We start from the raw sequence: 15,154 nt of genomic DNA on the forward strand, positions 1-15,154 counted from the left end.
TCCCAGGACCACTGACATTTATCCAAATCCTACCTTTGACTATGAGAAAGACCTTGGAAATCTCTCTTTTGCCCCTTTTTGATACTTACCAAGATCCCTGTAAATAATTGTTATATATACAAGGGAGAAGCAAGAGACACTCTGATGGCACTGCTAGCAAATGTTCATAAACTACCTAATGCCTAGAGATGGCAATTTTTCATCTTTTCACAAGTACACATGCTTGTATATTTGACTGTCATGGGGTTAAAATAATCTTTGATAACCAAAAATAAATTCAAATGCATCATTTTATTAAGACTCAGGAAGCAATCATCATATTATGCTAACAATGCTAACATCATCATATTAGGCTAACAATGCCTAATATTCGGTAGGCATCATAGAACTAATAAATTAGATGAATAAAAAAATCAATTTTCAGTAAAACTAAACTGGGAAAAGAATATTAGATACATAAGACAGATTATTCAGTTGCTAAGAAAAAACACAGAACTCTTTGATCATTAAAATATACCCTCTATTTTTAAGAAGCTTTATTACCCCCTCTAAATCACCAATTCTTTTAAAAGTTAGAATCTGCCAACCTTGGTTTCAATAATCTTCTATTAATTATTTTATGATGAAATTTATAACTTCTAATTTTGAAAGGGAGATAGTATATTGTAGTGCTACCAGCATTATATTTGAAGTAGGAAGACCTAGGTTCTACCATTTACCACATGTATGACCTTGGTCAAGAGACTTCCATTCAGTTTCCCCATCTATAAAATGAGAGTGTAAGAGTGGATGACTTCTGAGGTCCCTTACATCTCTAAATCTATGGTCTTATGAATTAGGAAATAAGTTTAACTAAGGTTTTACATACGAATCTAAAATAAAAAGAATCCAGCACTGTGACAGTGCTACTTTGGTACTACTTAACAAGGATCTTGAAGGAAAAGAGACCAGTCTAGAGGATTTTAGTATTTATTCTAGTAATTTTGTGCATATTAGACATGTATTTAATGATATATTTAACTCCCATTGATACAAGTGGGACGCTTTATAAAAGTATCATTGAATACACCACACCACCTTTGGAGAATGAAATTGGTGTACTGAAAGGATATGTAATAATTTTGCTCTGTTTTGATATGTGTTTGTATGGGGGGGGGGAGACAGGGTATGAAGCAGCGCATGACAGAAGTGAACAGGAGACAAATTAAGATGAAGTGCTGAGGTGAGGACAGAGAGCCACGCCTATGCACTATCATTGAGGTAGGAGATGAAACATTGGTGGTTTACCACAAATATAGAGTACTCCAATTTGGCCAGAATGTAGTGAATGTGAAGAAGAGTAATGTGAACTTTTTGGTAAAATAGGTGAGAGCCAAATTATGAAAAATGTTTACTGCCAAATGGAAAAGTTTATATTTTCATCTAAAGGCAATAGGAGAGCCACTGAAATATCTGGAGAAAAGGAGTTACATATTTAGGCCTGTGCTTTAGAACAATCAACTTGGCAGCCACATGAAGAATGGATTGGACTAGAGAAAAACTGAAAGCAGGGACAAAATTAGGATCCGGTTCCAAAAGTCTGGAAAACTGTACAAGGACTAGCATGACATCACAATTACCAGAACACAAGGTCAATCAGTGAGTACTAATTAATAGCAGAATAACAGGAAGCTTTGAAATAAGTTAAATTAATATTTTTGAAGATTATAAGTAGTCAAGTTTGAAAAATAGATAGTTGCACTACTCCTTTCAGGGACTCAATGCTCTGTTTATGATACAGGCAATGTGGGGGTAGTACATAGAGTACTGAACTTGGGCTCAGATGATCTGATTACAAATTTTGCCTCAAGTAGACCACCATGTAACCAGACAATCAAAGTACCAATTTTGTAACTACTAGGAGCCTCAGTTTCTTCATCTGTAGAGTAACGGTAAAGATACTACCTTCTATCTAGATTTCAAGGTACAGAGGCAGCCTTGTCCCCAGATGGTTCTAAAAGATGAAGCAGTATGTCAATATTCACAAGCAATTGATCCCTCCCCAAAGTTCTGCAAGCTGATTCTGAGTAGTCCAGGAAAGCTAATGTCTATGGGATTTTATACTGAGGTAGATAAAGGTAGGGTTATGGTTATACATGGTAAAATGAGTCATTGACCAATGTTTCAGATCTATTCCATCCATAAAACAGAGGCATTATAAAAATAATAAAAAAAATAGTTGGGAAGTTAAAGTGACATGACATGAGAAATTTGTAGTGTGCACATACATGCAGGGAGGAATGGTTCAAAGTAGAAAGGAAGGAATGGTGTCTGAAGAAAATTCCATGCCATATATGACTTTGGCTCTGGTAGATGAAATCCAAATGCACCAGTTTAGGGTGAGCAGACCCTAGCCATCTTTAAATATATCAATCATGGACATGTTTGATAAAGACAAAGAGTTTGACAGAATGCTTTTGGTGTCAGGGGCTGTATTACAGACTAATCAGTCGTTCTAGCTGTTTCTCTCCAAATGTCTCCTTCCACATCTGGGGGAAAGGACGTGGTCTGACCAAATTAGCACTTCACTACCTGCCTTACAGCATTGTTGTGAGAAAAGTGCTTTGCAAATCATAAAGTGCTAATCAGATGTGAGTGACTCCTAATAAGTGAATAAAAATTATAATCAGGCAATTTTTTAGCTAATAATGCAAATTATGTCTATCTGATCATCTGAGGTGATTGCGTATAAATGACCTTAGAACCTTCAAAAAGATGAGAGAACTAGAGAATCATTTTCAATGAGACTAAATAGTGCTATCTTAATAGTAAACAATTATTTGATTCTTTCAACTAGACTGCTTACAAGTAGAATGTGTTTTTGCCAGATTTTTTAACAAGTTTTGAACAATGAGAGTTTCAATAAGTCTCCAGAAAGGAATTCAAGACTTTTACATTTTTGCCATCAAATGAGAGTTAGTCAGTAATGAGATAGATGAGACAAAAGGCAACAACCTGAAAAATAGGCAATGGAATACAGTAAATTTTGACTAATTTAATTAATGCTAAAAAAAACTGAACAACTAGCTATAATCATTATTGTACATAACTATTTTATGAATCTTTAGAGCCAGTTGATAACTCCATAAATATACCTTATTGAATTTGTTCCTATAGATTCCTGGTTGGTCTTTTAGGGATCCTATATCTATGGATAAATATATAAAGAATATTTACAAATTTATACTAATGATACACTTTCAAGTGCTGTGATTTTTGCCTAATATTCAGGTTGCCAAAGTTCATTTCAGGACTTGATGTTACAAATATTCCATGCCTAATAAAAATCAATTCTACTTCAACCAATCAGTAAACATTTTTTTAAAATAATCATTTATTGTATTTTTGTAATTTTGTTTATTTATGAAAAGATAGGTATACATTTACAAAAACCAAATTATTTGTTAATGTAGAAGAAAGGTGTGCAAATAAAAGTGTTACTCTAGTGTGTATGCCTCTATGGACCTATCTCCTATCCTGTTAAATAAAATACAGCTACTCTCTTCCACAATGATCAGAGACAACTATGCATACATACACACACACACACACACACACACACCCATCACCCCCATTAGCATGGAAATAATAACTCTTTGCTCAATATTTAAACTATGACATTTATAAACTATAGCAACATGCATAAACTAAATCTTGCTCAACATTATGAACCAGAGGTCTGAAGTAGCATTGACTAGAAAGATTGTATCATATAATGATTTGGAGTCAGAAAAAGTCAGGGTTCAAGGCCTTCCTCTGATACTGTGTCATGGATAAGTCCCTTTATTTCCCTGAACCTCAGTTTCCTCATTTATTAAAAATACATAGTAGCATTACCTCCCTCACAGAATTGTTGTGACAATCAAATGAGTTGATTTGTATAAAAAACACTGTAAAATTTAAAGAACTAGATAAATGCCAGATATTATCAGTAGATTTTGGACAAACATTTCTAGTTAAGGGAGGTTTAAAGGAAAGAAGAGGAGTAAAATAATCAGAAATGAAAGGAGTTATTTTTAAAATTGATAGAGAAATAAACATTTTAAAATGAAAAAAAAATGGAGGTTTCAGCAATATTTCCATTGCAGTTTAAATTAAAGCATTTGGCTGAGAAGTTACAATTTATCTCATACATCCATTATTTTACTTAATTTTTTTAAAAACCTCACTTTTGTAATGTGACTGAAGATTTACAAAGTGCTTTCCAAAAAATAATCTCGTAAAGTAGGTAGTGTAAATATTATTCTAATATTACATATGAGGAAACTGAATCTCAGAAAGATTAAATGACTTGCCCAAACAATTAACAAGTGGTAGCATTGCTACTTAAACTTAGATCTCTTGACCCTAAGGCTTCTTCCACTATGCCACACTAGATCTGTCTTTTGTGTGCCACCTTCCCCAACCCATGTTTTAAAATAAAGATCTTTTTAATTTGATACTTCAAATCCTGGAATTAAATTCATTAATCTAAAAGTAAAGAAAGCAAAAATAGCATACACTTCCCATGAAACCTCAGACCCTGTGGTTCACATTAGCACATTATTAATAGGAAAAAAAATGTCTTAATACATAGAGAGAATCATTGACTACCTCACCTATTTAATCTTCAGTTAAACAGTATGAAGCCAATTAATGTTTCTTTTATAATGGATTTGGGGACAACACATCATTAGAAAGTAGATTGTAATTATCATTGGTCATTTACTGCCCCTTAAATCACTAAATAACCTTTGAATGAAATAATGATTGGTTCACTACTGGTGAACTGGGTCAAATGTAAGTAGGTTTAGCTGAAGAGGGGGAAGACTTGTAGTTCATTAATTTGTGGGGCCATTTGATTTATATACTACAAAATGCACAGGTAAATCATAGTTATGATAATTTGTTGTAGAATATGTGTTTCCTCCACGTACTTTAGTGGAAACAATGCTTACTTCCTTACCCATCCTTTTGAAACTTCTCAGTGGAAAACACTAAAAAGTACTTATGAAAAATGATTAAACATTACTTGACATCACAAAGAAGAGCCACCCCACGAAGTATCCAGTGTTCTGGAGGTTGGACAGTTTTAAGGTCTACTGCTGCAATGTAGTTCAAGTCTGTCCGGACTGGCTTTTTGTATATTGGACACAAGTACATGCGGAGATCTCTTGAACCTTAAAAAAAATGAAAAGGAAAAATATTTCAAATGATAAGAAATCTATAAAATATTTTTATACATTCATTATAAAATGGTTTCATCAGAGAAAAAAAAAGCGATTTAAGTGAATTCTTCCAGGGTGGAAGTGTGGGGTAGGAGGAAGCAGCTAATTTCATATGGTAAAATATGCATTTTAAACTTTCTTACATATCAAAGTCATTAATGCATTGAAAACACAATTGTGTCACCATGAACTCACCTAATTTGCCCCAAGCATTCAGCTCTACTTGTTAATTTACAGAGATTATCACTAAGGTTGCTCATATAAGGTGTTTAGTAATTTTTCTTTTTCTTTTTCCCACCAATACATTTCCATCCTTCCATAGACTTAAATCTGAACCTTGCTTAGGGCTTGCCTCAAATATAAGTGGCCTGTAATATTTAATGAGAATTCCATGGACAAAAGAAGGGCCATCGCCACTCTTTCTTCACTGTGAAAATAGAACACGTTATTTTCAAAAGTCCTCTCTACAACCCTGTCCATCATCAACCGGCCTCCTCACTCACCAAATGACTTTATACCAGCAGTGTCAAGGAGACCCCTTCATTTCCAAATGTTACTAAGCAAGTGGAAATATGATGCACCAAGCAATGAAAATGGTTTATAAAGACTGGGCCATTTAGCACATTAATGCATTTATTACTCAGTGGTGCTTTAATGGCCTCTAAGAGTTGATTCACTTACCAAAAACACTAATGCAGGAAATTCATTTCCATGTATTGTAAAGGGTTCTACTGAGTCATGGCAGCAAGACAATATTAAAGCGCCATTCTCTGTGTGTGTGTGTGTGTGTGTGTGTGTGAGAGAGAGAGAGAGAGAGAGACAGAGAGACAGAGAGACAGAGACAGAGGCAGAGACAGAAACAGACACAGAGAAAGAGAGAGTCCATCAAGTCACTGAAATGATAACGTACTCAATGGTACTTCAGTGCCACTCATGGTCAACCTAATGTTGCTTAATTTTCTTCCAGAAACAAACTAAGAACAAGGTTTTTTTTTCTGATATATACCTACTGCTGCAAATCTTCATCAGTTGTAAGACTCCTATGTATTAATATCCAATAGACTATACAAGGATTGAAAAGGAAATGACATTCATCCTCTACTTACTCCTACTCCTATTCATGCCTTATCATCCTGGAGAAGACTTGGAATCTTGAAGACTGTAGTGCCCAAGCACTGGCAGGTGCTACTAACCTGGAAGAGCTTCTTAAAAAGTCAGCCAAAAGTTGGTGGTGATGATGATGTATTTGACATATCTCAGTTAATATACTGAATATATAGTTGTTGTCAGAGAACCAGCCTACCTACATTCAGGAGACTCATTACCAAAAGGCTGGCCTTGATTTATTTTTAGACATGATAACTTATAAAGACCATAGTCTTATAAAGACTAAAGGGGCAGAGAGGTTGCTATTTGTATTGGTGAGTGGTACACTCACACAGATGAAATTATACATCTTTGGAGTACTGAACAACAGATCCTAACTCAATGTCTCCATGTTTTCCATTCAAATTCAATTTCAGATAAATAGCAATTTGTGGTTTCAGATAGTGCAAGCCAAAGCCAGACTGAAAAGAACAAAATCTCCATCCTTTCCACCCCTGTCATACCCAGGGACTCAGAAATGATTTGGCAATAGATTCATTCATCGAACCCTGTTCTACCAAGCCAATACCACATGTAATGTAAATGTTTTAAGTAAACTTTAAATTTGGCATCCTACAGTTTTAGCACATTTGGCAGAACTATGGTTGTCCAATCCCAGTAACAGCCTTGATTTCACACAGTTTTAATGGAACATATTAAACACATGAACACATGAAACTATTGTTGGTATATGTGTTTCTTAGTAGAAAATAAATCATATGGTTTTAGAAAATTTTACAAAACACATTTAAATTAAATATAAAATTATTTCTAGATTTCCTATTAACTTTATTATTAATAACAATCCCCAAAACAATTTAAAATCTTTTCCTTAAATATAAAGTTCATTTCAAATACAGTGGGCAAAACTTCTATTTTTCCAAAATCTAAAAACTATAAGCTAAAATTGATCACACCAAATTTTGAAGGACACTTGCATAATGTAATTGATCTGTTTTATCAATTGATTCTATCAATCCTCATTGTCCTAGAGATTCTGTTTGTCTGTAAGAAGCTTATTTAACTAAGCAATCTTGTATGGTGATATAAAATGATACAAGTCTAGTAGGGATCATTTTTAAACCTCCTCTAAAGTTCTAAAGGCATACAGTAAGTCAGTCATCAAGCACTTACTGATGTGGCAGGCATTCAGCTGAACCCTGGGCATACAAAGAAAAACAAAACAATCCCTGCTGTCAAACAATTTACATTCTAATGAGGGAAAGAACATGCAAATAAATAAGCATATATAAGATATAAGCAGAGTACATGGAAGGCACAAGAAGCTGGAAAAAATGACAAAAAATCACTGCAGAATGTGAGAATTTAGCTGAGTCTTGAAGAAAACCAAGAGGTAGATGTGAAGGGACAGAATACTCCAGGAATGTAAGAAGATAGTGCAAAGGCCCAGAGATGGGAAATGGAGTGTTAAGGTCAAAGAACTACAAGTCAGCCAAGACAGTTGTGTCATAGAGTGTGTGGAGGAGACTAAAGTATAGGAGGACTGAAAGGATAAGGAAGAACCAGATTCTGAAGAGATTGAAGTGCCAACCTTAGTATTTGATACTAAGGTTAACTGATAGACAGCCACTGGAGCTAGGCATAGATGGAGGAGCAAAGTCAGGCCTACATTTTTAAAAAATCATTTCGGCAACTGAGTGGAGAATAGATTGGAATAAGGAGAGTATTTAGGCAGAGGCCATTTTGAAGGCAATTGCAATTGTCCAGATGAGATCCCGAACTAAGATGATAGTTGTACAAATATAGAAAAAGAGGCATATGGGAGAGATGTTATGAAGGAAGAAATGAGAAGATCTGGCATTGAATTGGATATGTGGAGCAAGTAAGATTAATGATTCATGTAGGACACTGAGTCTGTAGGGATGAATGAAAGGCAGGATGGTGCTGCCCTCAAAAGTCATAGGAAGTTCAGGGAGAATAGTGTTTATGGAGAAGGATAATACATTTTGTTTTGAATCTGTCATGTTTGAGATGTCTACAGAGCTTATGTCCTGGAGGGAGTTAGTAATGTGTGACTATAGTTCAACAAATAGAGAGCTGAGGAAGAAAGGTGGGGAGAGAGTGAAAGAGAAGAGTGATGAAGGAAAAGAGAGGGGAGAAAAAGAGGGAGATGGAAAGAGGAAGAGAAAGTGGAGTGGGAGACATAAAAAGACAGAGACAAACCAAGGCAATAGATAGGTCTTAGAATTGTCTGCATTTTTGTTGTTCAGTCATTCAGTCATATCTGACTCTTTGTGACCCCAAGGACTGTAGCATACAAGGCCCTTCTATCATCCACCATCTCTTGAATCTGTCTGAGTTCATGTTCATTATTTCCATTATACTATCTATCCATCTCATCCTCTGCCATTCCCTTTTCCTTTCACCTTCAATATTTCCCAACAATAGTCTTTTCAATGAGTCCCATCTTCTCATTATGTGGCCAAAGTGTTTAAGCTTCACCTTCAGTATTTGACTTTCCTGTGAATATCCTAAATTAATTTCTTTTAGTATTGATTGCTTTGAACTCCTTGGTGCCCAAAAGACTATCAAAAGTCTTCTCCAGCACTACAATTCAAAAGTGTTGATTCTGCAGTGCTCAGCTTTCCTTACAATTCAACTCTTACAGAGATGAGTATTGAACACATAGGATCTAATGAGATCAACAAGTGAAATTGTATAGAGAACAACAAAAAAGAAGATGACCTAGGATAGAACACTAGGGGACACTGATGGTTAGTGGATATGACATGGGTAAAGATTCAATAAAGAAGGTTCATATTCCTTAAGAACCTAGCCAATAGCTCACAAATGTTAGATTCCTTAAGAGTCTGGCCAATATGGCAGATTTTTAATAAACCTTGTCTCTGGCTGAGAAAAGACTTGGGTCAAATTCCTTCAGACAGGACCCATGTGTTGTGATTTTGGGGTCCCAGCATCCCTAAACATCTAGACCTCATCATATGGTTCCCTGCCAACTGGGAAGAACTGCTTAATTCCAAGCTCTTCTCCAGCCAAGACTGGAAGGTCCCTGCTCCAGAGGCGACCCCTACTCAGGCTTTGGACAAGGGCCTTGCCTCTGCACCTCCTCCCCAGGCACTTCATCCTGAGGCAAGGACTACCCAGACCCTGGCATCTGCCCTAGTCTCAGTGGTATCTCCTCCCCTGGCCCCTCCCCCTCCTCAGGTGCTGGCTGATTTTTCCCTTTACCAGCTGGCATTCCCCAGTCCCTTGCTCACAAGAAGTGGGACTTCCTATCTCCCTTCCTCCCCAGCCCCTGTTCCCACAACACCTTTTCCCCCTAAGGGAAGTTCTTGCCTCCCTTAATGGGACAATTAGGATACATGTTCCAATCTCCATTTCAGACCTCATTCAAGTTAAAGAGAAATTGCGGCTACACTCAGAAGATCTGAGGGCTTTAGGGACCTGTCCCTCCAATTCAAGATTTCTTGGGGTGATTTGCATATCCTCTTCTCCACCTGTTTTACCACTGAGGAGAAGAGGAGAATCTGGAAACAAGCCCAAAAATTTGGGGACCATTTGGCTAGTGATGGCCCCACAAAATACCTCCCAGGAACAACTGTTGTTCCCACTACTGACCCAGGGTGGGATTATCAGAAGAGTGAGGATAGGGGAAAAGAGAGATTACATGGTAATTTGCCTTGTTAGAAGGCCTTAGAACTGCATTTCAAAAGCATTTCAAAATTTTCAAAAAATTAAGAAAATTACTCAGGAAGAAAAGGAAAACCCTGTCCTTTCCCAAGACAGGCTATTAGAAGCTGTCAAAAAGTATATGAATTTAGATCCTGACTCTATAGAAGGGGCAACAATCCTTAGCTTGTATTTCATTAATCAGTTTGACCCAGATATTAAGAGGCAACTGCAGAAACTGGCGATGGAACCGCAAACACCTCATGCCCAATTACTGGAGATGGCTTTTGGAGTTTTTAACATCAAAGACTTAGTAGCAGCAGAGGAAATACAAAGAAGGGAAAGGGCTAGAGACAGAGAACATGCTCCATTTTTTGGCTGCTGCCATGGCCAAGGAGAGACCCAAGGGTGCTCCTGGCAACTCTGGCAGTGGAGAAACCTGCTTTTGATGCCACCAGGAGGGTCACTGATCTAAGGAATGCCCGTCCAGAACACCCCCCAAGAAGAAACCCCTCGGACCGCCTCTGGGACCCAAGATGTGCCCAAGATGTGACCAGGAGGAACACTGGAGGAAGGATTGTCCCTGAAGTTAGAAAAGTGGTGTAGTCGCTCCCCCCAGTACCCCATCCTCCAGTCTCCTCAAAAGTGGGAATGACAGGGGAGCCTGGGGTTGAGTAGCACTCCTACTTTCTCCATCTCTCTTGCCAATCCCTAGGCAAAAAATTGAGGCCGAAGGTGAGGTTACCCACTTTATCATGGCTACACTCTCTGTTTTAACCAATTACTCTGGCCCTACCCAGCCCTCAACCCATCTGGTCATGGGGCATTGAAGGGCTAAGGGATGTCTCTAAACATATTCCTTCCCCTGCCTATTTGAGAATCTGTTGTTTGAATACTTCTTCCTTATGCTTTCCTCTTGCCCTGCCTCTTTGTTGGGAAGAGACCTGATGGCAAAGTTGGGGAGCTAATATTCTCTAGTTAAGCCTCCCATCTCCCTTTTCCTTCTGTGTACCAGACCTTCCCTTGTTCCCCTGGAAGTGTGGGAGACAGCTGAGCTAATAGTTTAGCATCATGGAATTCCTGGGTGAGCTACTCATGCCACCCCAACTAATGTTAATCTCCTTGCCAGATTTGTCTCCTCCAGGGTCCTAGCTATCAAATTCCAGATGATTGCCCAGGCTACCAACCTCCAATTGAGTCCAAGGTTTTCTAGCCCACTGGACCTGAAGTCTGACCCCTCGAATGGGACCCAGAAAGGCAGGGACAGCTCTATGCCCCTTTCCAGCAGGAAGCAGTTTCAGAAGCTGAGACCTTTGCTCTTACACCTAAAAGGATTTGGGTCTCATTTGTCTAAGGGATTCTCCTTGAATTCTCCCACTTGATCAGGATGGTCTCTGGCATTCCCCTGAAGCTATAACCCTATCAACTGGCCTTCATTATTGTCTATGCCCAATCTCCCAATTCTCTGTTGCCCTTAACCTAGCCTAGCCCTCTATTGTCTTACCTCCCAATGGCCCCTGTCTACTTCCCACCCTTGACCCTATCTAGACCCCATTCTCAACCTCACCGTCATTTCCCATCAAGATCCTTCCTAGATCCCTCCCACAGTCTTTCTGTATATAAGGTCCATATTGTCTCTATTAAGGTGCTCAGATTCCTTAAGAATCTGGCCAATATGGAGGATCTTTAATAAACCTTGTCTCTGGCTGAAAAAAATAAATAAATAAAAAGATTCAATAAAGGAGGAGAAAGTACAAAGGAGTAGTCAGTCATGTAGAAGGAGAACCAGGAGAAACCAGTGTCATTATAACCTAGAAAGGAGAGAGTATCAAGAATTAGGTGATCAACAGTGTCAGTGTCAGATTTTGCACCAAAGTCAAGGATATGACTGAGAAATCTCTATTAGATTTGGCAATTAAAAGATCTCGTATAACTTTGTTAAGTGTAGTTTCAGTTGAATGATGACATCAGGAGCAGAATTACAGAGAATTTAAAGAAGAAGAGGTATAGACACCAAGTGCAGATGGTTTCTAAAGGAATTTGTAGGAAGCTATGGGAAAAATAGTAGGTAGGGAGAAATTGAATATAAGAGACGGACTAGGGAGGAGAATAGGGCCAATTTGTTGGAGAAGTCATAAAGAGCTAGTACTAATGGTGGCTATAGACAGATTGGCCTTGAAGAGCACAAGGACTACTTCTTTATCTGAGTTTAGAATGAAGGAGAAAATAGTGGAAGCAGTATGAAATGACAAGGAAGGGCCAAGGGGGAGATCTTGGTAAGTAGTCTCCTTTTTTAAGTGAAATACTGTTTGAGGCTCTCTCATAGTCTAAATATTAGAAGAAAGACTGTTGTGGAAGGCTTAAGATGAGAAAGTTTGAAACAATTTCTGGGGAGAGTGGGATAGCAAATGTGTACATTGCTGAAGTGAACATCCAGTTCAGATTAAAATAACATTGATTTATAGTGGAATTTATTATATTATTTCATGATTCTTCCACCTTCTTTTAGTAGAATGTGAGTAGAATCAAAGGAAGTGAGTGGCGGGAGTAATCCAAGGTTGGGGGTTAGCAAGGACAATGGATTAGAGAGTAGAAGACAAAGTAGAATTGAGTTGGTTCACCAAGGGGTCAAGATAGGGAAGGGAGGAGAGTGTGGCCAGCGTAGGAGTTATGGTCTAGGCTCTGCTATCATGAGGCATCTTGACTTTTGTCTTGCCACAATGATTCCAGAGGAGAAAGTGAAGGTGATGACTTTGCATAGCTCTGCCTCACTTAAATCCAATTTATATGCAAGTCAAGGCATCACCCTTTTGATGTCATTGTCCTCTTCAAAAACAAAAGATGAAAAACAATATGATCTAGAAAAGAAGAGAAGATTGAAGAATAAGGGTACTACAGAGTGTATAAAGAATAAGAATTGCAGTCATCCAGCATCAGGAATGATGGAATCATAAAAGATTGTGAACACATAAATGTCAAAGTGTAATTGTGATTTACTCCACACTAGGGAAATTTGGCCATCTATTTATTGAAGATTAAGCACAAAAGCTTTTAAATTTCATAAAAAGGTGAAATGGAATTTTAAAACATCTTTATTTTCAACACTCTTGTTTCACAAAAACTTTCCAATAGATTTATTCAACTGAATTTTTAAAAAATGTTCCAGAACTGAAAGTATCCATGCCAAATCACAGCATGAAACAAATATTTTTAAGTGGAGAAGAAACCACTGCAAGTAGAAGTGCTTAACAGAAGTGCCAACAGACACTAAACTACATCATGGATGAATCACAAGTATCACCCCTGGTTAAGCAAATAATTTTGGATACAAAAATAAACATACTGTGTAGGTGGACAAAATTAGTCAAACATACTCAAATATGAAGTCTGGGGAATCCAAAATAAGGAAGAGAGAAAAAAGGAAGGTGGTATAGGAAGGTGGTCTATTGGATTATAAATATTTTAGTTATGAGTCACTTTGTTGGAAATTTCCTCCCCTAGACTGTTCAATTTCTTATACTAAATTAGTTTATTTAATCATACACTAATCTAATAAACTTTTTTTCCAAACTTGGGGGTAGTATAATGAACACAATTCTGAAGACCTAGGATTATAAAAAATAGTTACCAATGATGATAACATATAGTATACCGAAAGCTTATGTGTGTTTATGTATATAAAACTTTAAGATTTACAAAATATTTTCCTTATAGCCTTTTAAGGTAGGGAGTAAAAGCATTATTATCCCTATTTTATAGATGAGAAAACTGAGGCTCAAAAAGATTGTGTCACTTGCCCACTAAGGAGAGATTTCAAGGGCCAGGTAAAAGAGAGGAAGAGGGAAATCAAGTGTTAAGTCAGAAATACTCAGGAGCATAGAAGCAACCATTGGAATTAGAAAGACAAAATGAGACTGAGCTATAGTGAAGGAAAGATTGAGGAGTCCATTGACCTATATGCAGCTCACAGCAGAAGACAGAAGCTGAGACTACCAATTAGGACTCCTTAAGGACTGAAGAAAGTGAGAAAGTTCCAACACATGAGGCTGTTCCTTGCCCATGTATGCCTTCAAGTGCTTGTCTTTCAACAGACACTGTAATATACTCTGCTGTTCAACCACTGAAATTTCTCCTCAGGCTATGAATTATCTCCTTTTATACAAACTCTTTAGGATGTGCTCAAGTGACTAACCCATTAGGAACAGTGTGAGCACCTAATTTAAATGGAACCAACTTTGATTTATTCAAGGGTCTATCTGGGCCTTGCTCACACTTCCTAAATAACTGATATTTTCTCACTTGAGAAATGTATCAGGGCTTAGCATCATGACATACTTTAAGTCAGGTGGGGTGATTTAATTATTTTACTCAAATAGCCTCCACCCTTAAATTAAGAAACAGTGACAGAAAAGGTGATTCAGTTTGTCCTCCATATTATTCAAAGGATACATTTCCTCCATAATATCCCATAGCTTTAGCATAAGTCACCATGGGATTTTGCAGCTTACTTGCATCCACCACGTGCCTTTCCATTTCCCAGTCATTTGCACACAACTTTGATAGCTTAAAGATGGTGATGAATCCAGATCAGTGAGCACAATGCTTTTTCAGAAAATTTGTTTGTAAATAATACTCCTTAGTCTGAGGATTAAATTTTTGAAGCATTAAAAACACTGTAAAATTTCCTAAACATCATTTAGCTTTTTCTGTTCAGCTCCATTTTAGTACATGTCCTGAATATATGAACTGATATATTAATTCAATGGATTAATCATCCAACTTCATGTTACAATATGGACAATAGGAAATCATTTAGTTTTTTGGGAATGTATTTTTTGGGCAATTACAGAGTAGGCATTGTAATATTCTAGACCTTGATTCAATTAACATAATGTGATCTGCAAAGATCTGGAGGATCTCACTCATGCTTTTTTCATTTCAATCTCATGCAAGGCATCCAACTTGACAATGGCAAACATCTATGGCAAGCATTTGAGGCCAATAATCAGAGCAGCAACCACTGTATAAAGTTATCTGTATGATTGCATTTATCAAATAAGATTGTAAGATCTTAAATATGAGAGGGACAGATCAAGTACTCAGTATAGCCA

General features: G+C 37.3%; 1 protein-coding gene across 3 annotated transcripts in view; it reads right to left on the reverse strand.

Moving 5' to 3' along the window:
• Window positions 1–272: 272 nt before the first annotated feature.
• The window catches only part of DNAH5 (dynein axonemal heavy chain 5), a 383,566-nt gene continuing 368,684 nt past the window's right edge, over window positions 273–15,154 (reverse strand). For all 3 annotated transcript variants that reach the window (XM_021008643.2, XM_021008644.2, XM_021008641.2), the window contains one exon: window positions 273–5,198. In XM_021008643.2, coding sequence (XP_020864302.1) covers window positions 5,047–5,198 — 152 coding nt within the window. In that variant the 3' untranslated portion in view covers window positions 273–5,046. The remainder of the gene's footprint in view (window positions 5,199–15,154) is intronic.

Source organism: Phascolarctos cinereus, unplaced genomic scaffold (assembly GCF_003287225.1).
Source record: "Phascolarctos cinereus isolate Bilbo 61053 unplaced genomic scaffold, phaCin_HiC Scaffold_4;HRSCAF=312, whole genome shotgun sequence".
NCBI classification, from domain to species: domain Eukaryota; kingdom Metazoa; phylum Chordata; class Mammalia; order Diprotodontia; family Phascolarctidae; genus Phascolarctos; species Phascolarctos cinereus.